This window comes from Tachyglossus aculeatus, chromosome 18, assembly GCF_015852505.1.
Source record: "Tachyglossus aculeatus isolate mTacAcu1 chromosome 18, mTacAcu1.pri, whole genome shotgun sequence".
Taxonomy (NCBI): domain Eukaryota; kingdom Metazoa; phylum Chordata; class Mammalia; order Monotremata; family Tachyglossidae; genus Tachyglossus; species Tachyglossus aculeatus.
In genome coordinates, this window is record NC_052083.1 from 33,657,318 (window position 1) to 33,673,141 (window position 15,824).

The following is a 15,824-nucleotide window of genomic DNA, read 5'->3' on the forward strand; positions in this document are numbered from 1 at the left end:
GGCCACAACTTCTTGGACTTTTTTTGCCTGTTTTAGTCCCTGCATTTTAAAAGTTTGCAAGTGGGGCAAAAAGAGTAGGATAGTTATTAAATGAATGACATTTCCATGTTGAGAGAGATAAATTTAAATGAAGCCAGCGAAAGTGAGAAGATAACGTTTAGGGAGAATGCTTTCTTGGGTTTAGTTGGTTTCTCTGTTCATAGTCTATGCTCTTTTCTAAAATTTAAGAGTTTACTGCTCAGGTTTTAATGTGAAAACTCCTGCCTATCTGTAGCTCTGTAGCCACCTTGCTGTGTTTTGTGGCAAGTCCATGCAGGGAACCCCCTTTTTCACCTGGATGGGCAAGGGTGCATGTCCATACTAGCCCCTGATGGACTACAAGCTTCATCCATCCTTAAGCAGATCATCCTCTCCCTGTTCACCCTTCACACACTTTAAAATAATCCTGAGATTTGTAAAGTGCTAACTTATGTACATAGTACTGTACTTGGCACTGGGGTAGATACAAGATAATCAGTCAGACCCAGTCCTTGTCCTACATGAGGATCACAGCCTAAGTAGGAGGGAGAACAGGCATTCAATCCTCATCTACAAATGAGGAAACTGAGGCACAGAGAAGTGACTTGCCCAGGGTTACACAGCAGGCGACGGATGGAGCCGGAATTAGGACTCAGGGCCTCCAGCTCCCAGGATGGGCAGGGAATGTGTCTACCATCTCTATTGTGGTGTACTCTCCTAAGTGCCTAGTATAGCGCTCTGCACACAGTAAAGGCTCAAAACATACCATTGATGGAATGAGAAAAGTCTGGCAAAGATCTGCATGTGCTGGTGCATCTTTCCCATCTTTTTTAGAGTATAAGTCCTTAATGGGAGGGCCTGTGCCTCCTTGCCTGGCGAGTTTAGAAACCAAGATAACCTAAGCACTTAGTGGTAGTCAGCTAATCAAAATAATTCTGTGTTTTTGTGCCACTGTGTAGGCTGCGCCAACACACTGACTATAAATAGCATCACTGGATTCTGACTGGCATAAGACGGATTTGCCTTCACTAATGTGCTCTTGAACATGTCGCCTGGGGTGGAAGGAACAGTCTTTAAATGCAACCTCCCTGGAGCACTCCATGCTTACAGCAGTGATCATTCCCCGGGGAACATCCAGAAATTCATTTGGTTCCATGAAAGGCATCTACTTCAGTGGCCATTCATCTGTGATTTTCTTGAATAATTTATCAGCCGCTAAACATAAAACCAATTTGGTATTTTATGCAGGTCCTGTCTGCGTATTCCCTCTGCGCAGTGCTGACCCTACGTGTGCCTCCCCCTTAAAACTGTTGACTTGGGAAAAGGGCCTCGGTGTGTGTTACAGTTGTTCTGTGATGTGTTTGCAGGGGTGAACTTCATTTTTCATCCCTCTGCCCACATCGTAATCGGTGCCCCCACCCCACTTCTGCTGCTTCGGTCCCGATCGCCTCCCGTCTCACCTTTGCGATTTTCTGCCAGGTGCCGGAGTCCCCCAGTTCCAGCCGATTGCCTTGAACGGCCGCATCCAGGTTCTCACAAACGGATCCTTGTTGATCAAGCACGTTGTAGAAGAAGACAGCGGATACTACCTCTGCAAAGTCAGCAATGACGTGGGAGCTGACGTCAGCAAGTCCATGTACCTCACCGTTAAAAGTAAGAGAGTCCCCGGCTCGGTTCCTTTTCTAGTCCAACTCACAGGTTGGCCTGGAAGTGCCCCCTACCCGGTCTTTCTGGGCCTCCTCCGTTTCCGTTACCAAGAAAATCCCATTACCAAAGCTGTATTTGGCTTGGGGAGTGTGTTGCTCTGGAGAAGAGTGAAGGGAAAGAGAAGGAGCGTGGCTTAGCGGAAAGAGCCCGGACTTGGGAGTCGGAGGTCGTGGGTTCTAATCCCGGCTCCACCGCTTGTCAGCCGTGCGATCTTGGGCAAGTCACTTGACTTCTCAGTGCCTCAGTTACCTCACCTGTAAAATGGGGATTAAGACTGTGAGCCCCACGTGGGACAACCTGATTACCCTATATACACCCCCAGCACTTAGAACAGTGCTTGGCACATATACCGACATTATTATTATAAGAGAAAATCCAGCAGTCATTATAGCAACTGAGCTCAGGCCTTGTTCCAGGTGTCCTCTCTCCCCCAGTTAAATGACCAATCACCTCATTCCAGGTTCCTGCTGGCCATTCTATCCCACATGTGACTCAGCCTCCTTCTGCCCCCAGGATGATTTGCACAGCCGTGACTGTGGGAAAGTCCCAGGGGAGGTGATAAAAGTGGGTCCTCATCTTGACATAGCTGTTTCCATTTTCCTTCTGCCCCAAATTCCATTGTCCTGTTGTACCTCACTTTTTCCTCTCCGTTGACTTTCCGTTGCATCTTGGGAAACAGACCGTGGCAACCAGTTGACGTAAGCCAGCTGCCTCGGTATCTATTCAGATTTTCTGGGGGATAAAATCTGATTCTGTTGCTGTAAATAAGGCTTTTGTTGGCTCCTGATTGGTTTTTAATCTTAATCCTGAAATGAGAAACAGATGGAGAAACGGTGCTGGTATGTTTAGGAAGATGCTTTTCAAATCCCCAGTTAGTAGGTAGAATTGAAGAGCGGAGGTCAAAATGTGAAGTTTTTTTTTATTAAAAGACAGACATTTCTGCTGGATGTTGCAATTCAGTAAAAGAAAATATATTCTATTGAGTTGATCATATCCAGCAAACTGCACACTTCAGGCAAGATAGTTGCTAAACATGGGCCTTCTGGAACAAAGGAGCTATCGAAATGGAGTCTTTTGGAGATATGTCTTGTACTATTTAGATTTATTTTTACAGAACATCTTTTCTTGCATTTCAAATCCCATTCTCTAGTGAAATGATTTTTGGGAAGGTAGAGGACTGGGCAAAACTGCTCATATATAGAAATGACCAACTCAAGCCATTTTGAAATACGGAGAAAATTTTCTCACTCTGGAAAATGTTGACAAACCATAAATTATTAATATTTAGTCTATTGCATATTTAAAATCAAAAGGAATTATTGATAACCTAGAATAGCTTTTTATTAGCTACCAGCCTAGTTTTCCATAATGAGCTTTAGAATTTGGGAAAAGTGTATTGCTGCTTACCCAGTTTCTATTCTGGTAGTTATGTATGAATTTTACATTAGTGGTTCCTTATGGAAATTTTACATTTTGGTAACTCTTATAACCTCATATTTATGATTCGCTGGGTTTCTGGGAAAACCCTACCTATTGCCAGATGATTAGCTTTAATTATTAACACTCATAGTGCCGCTGTGCACTTGCAGGTTCTGAAATCCAAGCGGAGCAAGAAATACTCTGTTTTGATTATGTTCGTGTGCTTCTAGGGCCGGCATCAGATATTTGACCGTCCTGGCCCGCAGCAAACTGCGTATGCGCACGACATCAAGTTATGATGTGGAACAAGGAAAACACATTGTGTGACCTTGGACAAGTCACTTAACATGTCTGGGCCCCAGTCACCTTATCTGTAAAATGGGGATTAAATCCTACTTTCTCCTATTTAGACTATGAGCCCCATGTGGGATAGGGACTGTGTCTAACCTGATTAACTTGTATCAGCTTGGTACAGTGCTTGGCACCATAGTCAGCACTTAACAAGTATTAATGCTATCATCATTATTATTATCATACAATTATTGTCAACAGTCTAGTTCAGAACAGTGGAAGTTTTTGGTTTTAAAGGCTCCATTGTGGCTGGCTACTGGATCGTCAGAGTTAAGGGAACCTCTACTTTTCGTGAGCTGTGGGGAGGGGAGGGTCTTTCCGAAATGGTCAAATTGCCCTAATGGAATTTCCAGAATGAAAGGGGAGGCTCTCATTACTGTCGCTCCCATGCACTGAAATGACATCCATTTTCCGACCTTGTGCAACTGGCTCTTCTGGACCTGGCTATTTTCAAATATAGCAATTTCAGTGTGATTCAGTAACTCACCATGAAAAAGCAGCTTTCCTTTTGTTGGCAACTCTGCATAGTGGCTGTCTGATCACTGCATGCGGTTTCATTTTTGATAAAAGAGCATCTCTTATCAAATAGGAGCAGGAGCGTCCCCGGAGAGTCAATATGTTTTGAATCTAATGAAAAACCCTCTGGCTCTGAGATACCAAATACACATTCCTTGACACCCACTAGCGCTCAAGAGCGTGCATGTACACAACACACACACACACACACACACACACACCCATGTGCGGAAGTATACACACAGCTCCCAGCATGAGTTTTGTATCCCCTTGAATGGCAAATTGAGTTTGTTGGTTGTGGGGGGGTTGGGTGTATGTGTGTGTGTGTGTGTAGGGGGGTGAATGAGCATTATAAAGGCAATTCAGCCTGAGCTTTAGTCAGACATCCATTAAGACCTGTTTTTTTCTGGATTGAAGTTAGCAGAGTGCCAAGGCTCTCAGGCTGTGTTGCTGCCCAGTCACCAGTTTTAGTTGATTTATTGCACACAGCAAGCCATGGCAACTCCTCAAGAATCCCCGTGATTTGGCCAATGGTCCCCAGAGGGTCTGTCCACAACTGCATTATCTTCCTACCCAGTTCCTCCCCAATGGTACACTTGCTCGAGTCACTTTCTCCTCTCCTCGCATCAGCGCTCTGAGAGATTCCTCCTGGAAAGCTCACGTCACTCAGCCTTCCCACCCTGGATACTTCCCAGGCAGATAGCAATCGATCATCCGTAATGTGGTCTTGGAGCTCCACAAGGTCACCCCAGCTGCCTCCCTTTACACAGGGAATTCAACATCCTCCTTTGCTGGCTGAGGAAGAGAAAAAAAAAAGTGTCCAAAACGCAGTCAGATTTGCTTAGAAACACTTGCTTCCCTGCCAAGGCTTCTTACAAATTAGTCTGTTCTGTTTTAGCTCTTGTAATTTCTCCTCAGAGCTTGGGGGAGAGCCACAGCTCTTGGGTGGCAGGAAGCGAGGACACAGATTTTATGTGAGGCTTTTCACACACCATCTCTAAAGCTCTTGGGAGAGAAAAAAAAAGAAGTGATTTGAAAGGCGTTAAAGGCACTTCGTGAAGTCCTTCTCAATCCCGGCCTAAATATAAGAAAACTGAAAAGTTCTGAAGTTAAGGTTGGTGTGTAGAACAACAGATAGGCTTTTCTTTATTGCAATTGTCCGTATGCTTCTATGCTTCAACTCTCTAGGATCCTGGGGAGTGTTTACCCAATTAAGCATCAAAGCTCCACCCCTGGTCCTGGGGTTTTCCATCTAAAGCCCATAGATAGAACACAGACCTTGTTATCTCTGTCAACCTTCAACTCTCCCCATCCTCAAAGCCTTCCTAAATTTCCCCCACCTCCATCAAGTCTCCCCCAGTTGTTTACCAACATCCCAAATCATAGCAACAGAACAACGACAGGTAGCATTTGGCATTTATACTCTTCCTTAGGAGTATTTTTATGATATTTGCTCAGCGCTTGCCCTGTGCCAGGAACCGCACTGGGGTAGATACAACCTAATCAGGTCGGACACAGTCCATGTCCCATATGGGGCTCATAATCTTAACCCCAATTTCACAGATGAGGTAAATGAGGAACAAAGAAGCGACTTGCCCAAGGTCACACAGCAGACAAGTGACTCCCAAGCCCATTCAGTTTCCACCAGGCCACACTGCTTCTCACATTTACTCACATAATTGCTCCCACCGCATTATCCCCAGCACCTGATTTTTGAGGAGAAAGAAATAATTTTTGTAAGCAGTGATCGAAAACACCCTAGAGTAGGAAGAGAAGGGCCAGAATGAGCTAAAGCTGCAGATGTAGGCTCCTGCTGTGGGAGTTCCTTCATTGAAATGGGTGAACTCTGGAGTAGAAGAGGAGAAGGGACAGGTGGGGTTACCAGGATTCATTAAGTGTCTATTGTATAGAGCACTTAGAGTCCAGTTGTAGTAAGAGATGCAGTCTCTTATCTTTTCTCTTCCTTCCCCACTCCTTTCCTCCTCCCTTTTTCTTTTTTCTCTTGGTTTCTTTATTATCAGACTTAATTTTCCGCATGATAGCCTTTCCTCTGTTTGGGGGATGCAAAAATTTTGAAAAGGAGCAGAGCAATTACGTGAGCAAATATGGTCTATGTCCATTGAAATATTCTGATTCATTTTGACTTCTCATCCTGTTATCTTTATTCTAGTTCCTCTCTGATTCTCATTCTTAGTACTTGTAAACATTTTACCTGTCTCCCAGTATTATAGTGAAGGTTTCTTGTGAAGAGAGAACCTGTCTTTGCTTCTGTTGTACTTTTCCCAAGTGCTTAGTAGGATGGTAGTCAGTGAGCTGCTCAATAAATAATGCTACTTTCACTACTGCTTCAGAAAGTGTTAACAGCTAGGTTTTTTTTATTTTTAGTATTTTTTTTTATTATTGCTAGTACAGTTATTATTATTACTGACTAGGGTGTGAAGGAGTATGTGGGTTGGGTCAAGTAGAAAACTCAGATCAGCTCCAGACCCAGTAGGGGTCCCACGAACCTAAACATATCAGTTACTGAATGGGTATATTGAGGTCTGGCTGCTATTTTCTCTTTCCCTGCCAGGGTGGAATGGAGGGATCCATTTTGACCTCATACCAACCCCATCTCTTTTATAACGATAGCATTTATAATGATAGCATTTATTAAGCGCTTACTATGTGCAAAGCACTGTTCTAAGCGCTGGGGGGGATACAAGGTGATCAGGTTGTCCCACGGAGGGGTCACAGTCTTAATCCCCATTTTGCAGATGAGGTAACTGAGGCTCAGAGAAGTGAAGTGACTTGCCCAAGGTCACACAGCAGACATGTGGCGGAGCTGGGATTCGAACCCGTGACCTCTGACTCCAAAGCCCGGGCTCTTTCCACTGAGCCACGCTGCTTCTCTTCTGTTCAAGCTCAGAGAACGGCCTTGATTCTCAAACCACGCTTGGCCCCTTTCTGCCAACTCTAAACAACCATTTCATCTACCCTCCTCGCCTGCTTCCTATTTCAAAGGGCAATTCCTGTCACTGTGCGTTATGCTATTCATGTTCAATAGGAGAACCTAAAAGCGATCCCCTTCAGTCAGAGGCTTAGGGAGCTTTCCAGTAGGCAGAGGATTAATTGAAGAAAAGAGTGGAATTGCTGAATTAGAGTCCTCAGACATTTCCTTTCATTGGTGAAACTCAAATCAGTCGTATTTGAGTGCTTACTGTGTATAGAGCACTGTACTAAGTGCTTGGAGGGCACAATATAACCATGTAGCAGACACATTCCCTGCCCACAACGAGCTTACAGACTAGAGGGAGAGGCAGACATTAATATAAGTAAATAATTACGGATATATATGTATGTATGCGCCATGTGAAAACCCCTCGTCCAACATCTGCCAACCAAGGGGAGGCTACAGAGGTCTCTCCTTTCTCCATATCTGTAGTACTTATCTTAATGAATTCTTTGTATAGCCCAGGTCTTCTGGTAATGTAATGGTTTTTTTGTACTGAATTTGTAGGGGTAGTCTAGATTTTGGTGAGCCGCCTAAGGTAGTTTTAGAAAAATGAGCAATATTTGGAATTGTTACTGCCCTGACTCACCTGCTCCGGCTACCTTGCACCAACTTTAGGACCTATTTTATCCCCCCCACACACAATTACCAGAATTACACCTATGCAGCTTTAGCTCTGTTCTGGAAATAATAATAATAATAAAAATTTTCAGCGATACCTGCAGCAAAGATAACTGTATAATGCAACGCAATGAAATGTATGGATTTAGACTTCTGACATGAACTGTAAGCAGTATGTAAATGCTAAGGAGAGGGATGAAATGTAGCTTTGTGTAAACTATTAAATTTTCTATTTGATTTTGTGGGGCTGGTCCGATTTCACTCTAGAGGATTGTGTACACTGTAACCTTTGAAGGGACAAGTGGGTTAATAGGTTTTCCGTCTTCAGGGGAGCAATGATAAGGTTTCACCTCTTTGCTTATAGCACTGCTTGGAGGGTCGTTAGAGATCAATTTATCTTTAAAATGGAGGGGAAGCCTTTTTGGTGTCTTTTGTGATTCATTTGGAGGTTGGATAGTAGACATTGGGTAGGAAACGGAAGGGGAATCCATCGTGAAAGCCCTCGTTAGTTCCAGATCCCCTGTCTTTCGTTCCACGTTAATTGGCTCCGGGCTCCCTGGAATGCAGTAATCTAAAGAGAGGTCGCTTTCCCCCAAACAGAAGCTTTGGAAAGAACATGACACTACAAGGAAGGATTGAAAAGAGGGTCAGTTGCTACAGACAGCAAATACAATAGCATAGCAAAGGACAGTCTTTGTGTTGCACAATGTGGAAAGTCACCCCCATCAATGTACTCGCTGCTTCTCGCTAGTTCTCTTTCTCAAGAATAATTGGCTTGATTCTCTCATAGTGTGATGAGTGTGTCGGTTCAGGTATGTGGGATTTATATGACAAAGGGGTCACATTAGGTTGTAGGGGTGATTAGCATCTGTATCCACTCCTTTCCTTCCTGTAGACTGGAACTTATCTACTCCCGAAAATATGGAAGTTGTTAGTAATGCTTTTTAGTAAGCGTCTGCTGTGTTGGCAAACGCTGGGCAACACACAACTCAGATCCGGTTCCTGTGCCACATGGGATTCACAGTCAAAGGGGGACAATAGAGCAGGTAGCACATCTCCATCTTACAGATGAGAAAGCTGGGGCCCAGAGAGGTTAAATGGCCTGCCCATAGTCACCCAGCAGGCCAGTGGCTAAACTGGGTCGCCTGACTTCCAGTCCCTAAAACACTCTCCTTATGAGAGCACCTCACACAGTAGTCCTGTGGTGAAGCAGATTGTAAAGGTCATTGCCCAGTGGGAGGTGACTGGGGGAGAAGGTAAGCTTGGATCATAGTAGTAATGAACCTGGGTACCCTCAGGTCCCCTGTCCCAGCAGGCAAAGAGGACGACAGTCTCTCTGCCACCCCAGTGCTATTCAGTAACTGAAGCAGGGGCTTCCCAATCTCAATAATAACGACCATTGCTAAGTAGGTACAAGATTATCGGGGCAGACATAGTCCCTGTGCCTAAAGGGGAGGGAGAACAGATATTCAAACCCCATTTTATAGATCAGGAAACTAAAGGTGGCACAGAGAAGGTAGGTAACTTGCCTGAAGTCACACAGCAGGCAAAGCAGTGTCTTGCCGGTCTACTCAGACCAAAGGGCAACTCTTGAAAGTTGCAAGTGACGTCTCTGGGCTCCCTGCCTCGTTGCATTGGGTCATGTGTGACTTTCACAACTTCACTGCTAATGAGGAGATTTGACAAATCGTTGGCATGGTTATGATTCACGGAGCTTCGCCGGAATGTAATTAAATGTGGTTGAACCGAAGGACTGCACTGGCACATCAAGAGGCCTGCAACGATGAAAGGATTTCCAGCCCAGGGCCTCTGATTCCCAGGCCCATGCTCATTCCACTAGTCCACGCTGCTCTCCGCTGCATGCCTCAGTCACCGAAGAGTCGGGCTGAGGTGAGAGTGCCCTGCTTTCTGATAGTGTACTGTACATTCCCCTGCTTCACGTGTAGCGAACTAGCTGCTCTGGAAGTGATAATAATTGTGGTCTTTGTTAAGCACTCACTATGTGCCAGGCACTTTACTAAGCACCGGGGAAGATACAAGGTAATTGGGTTGGACACAGTCCCTGTTATTCATTCATTCATTTAGTCATGTTTATTGAGCACTTACCATTGCAGAACGTTGTACTAGGCGGTTGGGAGACTGCATTACAACAATAAACAGACATTTCCTACCCGCAATGAGCCACATTCATTCATTCAATCAGCCATATTTATTGAGCGCTTACTGTGTGTAGAGCACTGTATTAAGTGCTTGGAAAGTACAGTTCAGCACCAAATAGAGACAATCCCTACCCAGCAACGGGCTCACAGTCGTAGTCCCCATTTTGCAGATGAGGGAACTGGGGCACAGAGAAGTTAAGTGACTAGTCCGAGGTCACACAGACAAGTGGCAGATCTGAGAGTAGAACCCAGGTCCTTAATTTTTTATTTTATTTTATAATGGCATTTATTAAGCGGTTACTATATGCAAAACACTGTTCTGACTCCTGGTGCTAGGTCATGTTGCTTCTCAAGTCCCATGGCATCATGGGCCATTCTAGCCTTGCCTGTGTTGAAGAGGGTCTCGGGGAGCGGGCAGGTGCGGCTTCTTCCTCTGTTCTGGACTCCCGCCTCCCCACTCCCGCAGGCCTCCTGAACCAAGGAGTCAGGGCTTCGCTTGAGCTTGCCCACTCTGGGCCCTTCTAGTCATTTCCAAGACCATGGCTCTTTGGGGAAGACTAGGGCTTGCCGGACAGAGGGACTGTTGGAACCCTCCATTAGGGTTAGGATCCTTGAAGGCCTCTGTGATCATTTTGGAATCCCAAGGTGCTTCATCCCCACCTTGATTGCCAGGTTACTTATTAGCTGTCTTCTGCATTCAACCGGTGGGTCATTTCTCCGAAGGAGAACCCAACAACCGCAGAAACTCGGTGGCTGCCCCTGAGGAGTCATTCATTCATTCAATCATATTTATTGAGCACTTTCTGTGTGCAGAGCAGCGCTTGGGAAGTACAAGTTGGCAACATATAGACGGTCCCTACCCAACAGCGGGCTCAGAGTCCCTGGAAGCCGCCAGTCCCTCTCCCTTCCTTGACAACCACCGAAGGACAGAGTTGGGAAATGCGGCGGCAGCAGCAGCAGCACACCAGCCTGGAAATCCTTGGAATGTTTCAGGCCTCTAAATGTGACAGTGTAGTCCTTCCGTTCAACCACATTTAATTGCATTCCGGCACAGCTCCATGGATCATAACTGTGCCGGCAATTTCTCAAACATCCTCATTAACAGTGAAGTTGTGAAAGTCACACACGACCCGGTGGAAGGAGGAAGGGAGCCCATAGACGTCACTTGCATTTCAAGAGCATTTTAATGTGAGCGTTGCCCTTTCGTCTGATTAGATCGGCAGAAGAATGGGGGGGTATAGTGAGGCAGTCTGGGGATTCAATCATTTGCTGCTGATACTTCTCGTGCAAGGGACTAGCTGTTCAGTGACAGCACCTGTTTCTTTGGTTTGCATCTTACTCTGTTTCCAACCTCGTGTTACCCATTTTATTTATAATCAGGGAACGTAAGACGGAAAAAGTGATTTGCTTCACAGTGACAACTAGAAAATTGCATTTTCGTTCCCCAAGAGCTGGTTTCTCCCACTCCTATCTCTGCAGTTATCCATGAAGCTCCTCTAATGTTCTAACCACACCCTGTTAGGCAAATTTTTTCTCCTTCCCAAGACCCTCTGCTCCAAATCCAATAGTAGTAGTAGTAGTAGTAGTAGTAGTAGTAGTGGCGGTGGTGGTGGTAATAATAGTACAAGGAGCGTAGGAAGAACTGAATAAAGAAGTGGCACAGTCTTCTTCACCCCATCCTCCCACTCCTCCAGCTACCATTTCAGCACTTCTGAGCCAACTAAGTACTTGGACACTCCCCCCGCAGCCATAGCACTTATGTACCTACTTTTCTCCTCTTTTAGTTCCTCCTATCTGCGGTTTATTTTAGTGTCAGCGTTCCATGTTAAGTTCTAAGCTTCCTGAGGGCAAGGATTGCATTTACTAATTCTGTAGTACTCTCCCAAGTGCTTAGTACAGTGCTCCTCACTCAGTGAATCCTCTTGATTGACTGACCGATCAAGGACTCAGGATGAAGTAAATCCGAGGGCTGGAGCAGTCACCTGATTTTCTTGACAGCTTTCCTCTAGGACCCAAAGGTTCCAGTAAAGATGGTAGTGGGTCTCTTTCTTAAATCTCTCAAAAGAAGACTCAACATTTCTCCTGCCTCGCTGTGGGGCCACCTTTATCGGGGTCTTGTCTCAGCACCTCTAAAGCCAGGGAGGTTGTTCCTTTTTGTCTTAATCTGATTCCTGGGGAAAGTTAAGCCCCATCCCTCTTTCCACTTCAGTGGTACAGAAAATGGCTGCCCAGCATCGCCTGGGCAATATCTTTTCCTCATTCTAACTCTGCCTTCATCTTCCTGCTCCTAAAGAATGTCCTTCTGAATAGCCTGTCTGGATTTCTGTCGGGGGGAGAAGATGGGGAGCCTTTTAAAGTGAGCTTGAGGGCTGATTCTGATGGGAAGAAGTGTGCAACGGCTTCCTGCCTCGTTGCTACACTGGGACAAAGAGAGAGGGCAGAAGATAAATCTGAGGCTCCCTGACGCTGACTTGGGGGGAGCAGGATGTGCCTGTAAAACCACCCTAGCTTTGAATCTTCTCCCCACTACACATCGCTTCGATTAGTGGCCTACCTTTCTGTGTCGGAGAGAAATATGGAGATGCGAGCAAACCACCGTGGGGGGAGGCCCCTCCCTTAATCACCACCATGCAGGCAGAGGTGGCTTGTGCTCCGCGTTGCGCTCCCTTGTCTTATGCAGAGGCTGAGAGAAGTGAGGGTAAATCTTGGAAACCTGAAAAGGTTCACCAGACACCAGCACTTGGTCTTGTTAGTGTAGCGGGCCCCCCTTTTTGCCCTAATGAGGGGTCCTCCCACTCGGAGACATGAACAGGCACCGGATGCTATTTGCCGCCTCTTCAGACCATCGGCGCAGCTTTGATTTAAGGACTCACCCTTTAATCACCCATCATGTGTCATTACCCCGACAGGCAGCAGCAGCCGCCAGATACAAGCTCCAATCAATTGCACTGAAAGTCGCCGAAGCGATCCTTTGTTGATTTTCCTTTACAGCTATTCAGCGGCAGATCAGCCGTCATAACAACACAGTGCCTGTGGCAACGGGGTGAAATTAAACGTGAAGTATGTTCAAGGTAGCCGGTAGAAAGCCGGAATATCCCTCCTTTTCCCGGTGGATCCTGATGCCGTTTGTCTCCTCCATAGTGCCGAGCCTGCGGCAGTTGGCTGAAATGAATACTCTCTTGTAAGATAATTGCCGGATGTAGGACAGTACAGAATTTAAAGCACTTCTGTATGCAAATTGCCAGCGGGACCGGATTTTGTTATTTTTCTAGAGGCCTCTTTTCCTTTTCTGCTTCGGGGAAATACAAGTCCTTCTGCTAAGCCGGGGGTTCTGAGCCTTGTCTGAAACTCCCCCGCCCCATTTTTTTTCCCCCTGAGATAAGCCTCAAACCTGGATCTATGACAAGCTGATGAGATGAAAAAACATGGTCTCCCACCCAAGCCCAGGACGGGAATACCAAACATGATGGAGTCCTAGCCTACAAAGGTGATGGTTCTCTCATTAGTAGAAGCCTCTTCTGGGTTCCTCTTTCCTGGGACATTCTGTTTTCAATCAATCAATCGTATTTATTGAGCGCTTACTGTGTGCAGAGCACTGTACTAAGAGCCTTGTTGGGGGGGGGGGGGGGGGGGGTCTGCGGAGCAAAATGAAATGCCCAGCAGACCTGGGTTAAGGATGATCTAATAGAGAAGAGGAAACCGGGACGCATTCGTAAATAACTGACAGACTTTCCATTGGCACGAGTATGATGAGAAATGGAACATATGAAGGCATTGTTTTAAAATGGAGAATTTCCAGCGACAATTCCTCACTTTTCCAAGTGATCTTCTAAATACAAATTGAAGAATCCATTTTGGAGTGTGTTTAGGGCTGGAGGCTGCTTTCCTTTGGCCAAATAAACGTTTTTCTTTTTTTTTCCCAGGGTGGATGAAAGGTTCAGGTAGAGAAAGGAAAAAGGTCATCACAGAGGAAGATGGAGGCTTTCTAGAGCTGTGCACAATTCTGATTGCCTTAGACATACGGTGTCTGTGACAATGGGAGAAATTGATGTATATTGTACGTAAGGTGGCTGTTTGAAATGTAGCTCCTCTCTCTGTTTTTTTTTCCTGTTCTCTTCCAGATATTCTAGTGTAATTCAGCTGTCAGCACCACAATGACTGTGGCATTAGACTATAATGGGAGTATAAAGTCAGATAGGAAAGGGTGCTTTTTAATCTTGGAAAGCTTCCATTTTACAGGAAATGGATAGGAAATTGGCTCTGTGAAAAATGGTAATTTTTTTCTTTTAACTTCTCAAGACTTTAAAATTGTAAACCAGAGGTATTCAGGGTTAGATACAGCCTTTTGAAGGCCAGATTTCCATAGCGGAATGCACTTCTGTGAAAAGAAACAATTTACTTTTCAGAGGAGAATGCTGTTTTTTCCCCTCCTTTCTTGTTAAAATTTCTAACTACGTGGCTGGGAGATACAGTTTTAAAACCTTCAGCCCCCCATCCCCAGCAGATAGTCTAACCGTATTGCAAGTCTGCAAAACCACTGAAATTAACGGAAAGGGGGCCGGCACCCCACCCTCAAATAATGGCAGCATTTGGAATGGTGTAGGGTCGGGGCCGTCCCGACTGTAAATTAGGCAACTTTTTTGAGCCACTGATTGCTGTTTGGGAGCTAGAAAAGCAGGTGCTGTAGTGAGTGGATGCCATTCTCCTCCAAGAGACCAGAAAAAAAGTTCTTATAGCACTCAAACCTTCCTGTGACCCTCCCTCCCCACTACCCCCTCTTACCTCCCTCATAGTTTGAACCCTACAGGTATGGAATATTCTGAGTCATTTTCCATCTCAAGAACTCTGGGGATATAGGGGCTGAGAGGTTAGGGAGTTGGGTATCTGTTCCAAAGACCTGGAGTGTCCAGGGGAGATTCCAGCCCAACCCAGAGCCCACAGGCCTGTTGAACAGTGAGCTGAACCGCCATAAGCTGAATTTCTTGAACACTGTAGGTGCCAGACACTGTTCTAGGTCTTCGGAAAGCTACGGTGGGGCGATTTCAAGCTCATCCATAGCAGGGTTGGTCAGAACTGGTTCAGCTGTGCAGGATCCTCAAACCTGGGTGTTCTGCTGCCCTGGGAAGCAGGTTTATCAGGATTTTACCGGACTGTCTACTTTCCAGCGGGTCTACCACCTGCCCGGTACAGATTCAGCCCCAGACTCCTTTAAGTCCAGTAGTTTTACTTTCGGCACCCGACTTCCCTCCTCTTTGTCTCCTGCCGCTGAGCCCCACCATCATCATCATCATCAGTGGTGTTTATTGAGCTCTTACTGTAGCACTATACTAAGCGCTTGGGAGAGTACAATACAACAGAGTTCATTCATTCATGCAATTGTATTTATTGAGCGCTTACTGTGTGCAGAGCACTGTACTAAGTGCTTGGGAAGTACAAATCGGCAACATATAGAGACGGTTCCTACCCAACAACGGGCTCACAGTCTAGAAGGGGGAGACAGCTAGACACATTCCCTGGCTACTAAGAGCTTATAGCCTAGAGCGGGGGATTTACAGACTAGAGGGGACAGTTCGGCTCAGAAGTCTTGCCTGTGTTCACAAGGACCTGGGAAGGGAGCACAGGCTCTGGAACAAGTAGCCGATGGGGGCCTGGGATTGGCAGGGAGAAGGGAGGAGAGGCACAGAGGTCACACTCCAGAGGAGGGCTTGACATGGAGGTGGACCCAAGTGGACTTCTCAGAATAATTCCTAGGAAGTCATGGTGTTACACAGTGTGTCTCGTGCAGTGCCTGTGTTTTCTCGTGTGTAAGCTCCTCGAGGGCAGGTGCTGTGTCTGCTGCTTTTCTCTCCCAAGCACTCCGTACAGCGTGCTGTACGTGAAACTACTATTGATGATAATGGTATATTGGCTTTGTTCCCAGTGTTTGCGGGCTCTGTACAGTTTCGTGAACCTAGATTTTTCAATCAATCAATCGTATTTATTGAGCGCTTACTGTGTGCAGAGCACTGTACTAAGCGCTTGGGAAGTACAAGTTGGCAACA

The 15,824-nt window shown here is 45.9% G+C and overlaps 1 protein-coding gene across 1 annotated transcript in view; it reads left to right on the top strand.

The window, feature by feature from the left end:
* Positions 1 to 15,824, top strand: part of DSCAM (DS cell adhesion molecule) — a 562,874-nt gene that overhangs the window by 410,206 nt on the left and 136,844 nt on the right. Inside the window, exon 11 of the mRNA XM_038760387.1 lies at positions 1,498 to 1,671. Within this exon, the coding sequence (XP_038616315.1) occupies positions 1,498 to 1,671 (174 nt within the window). The remainder of the gene's footprint in view (positions 1 to 1,497; positions 1,672 to 15,824) is intronic.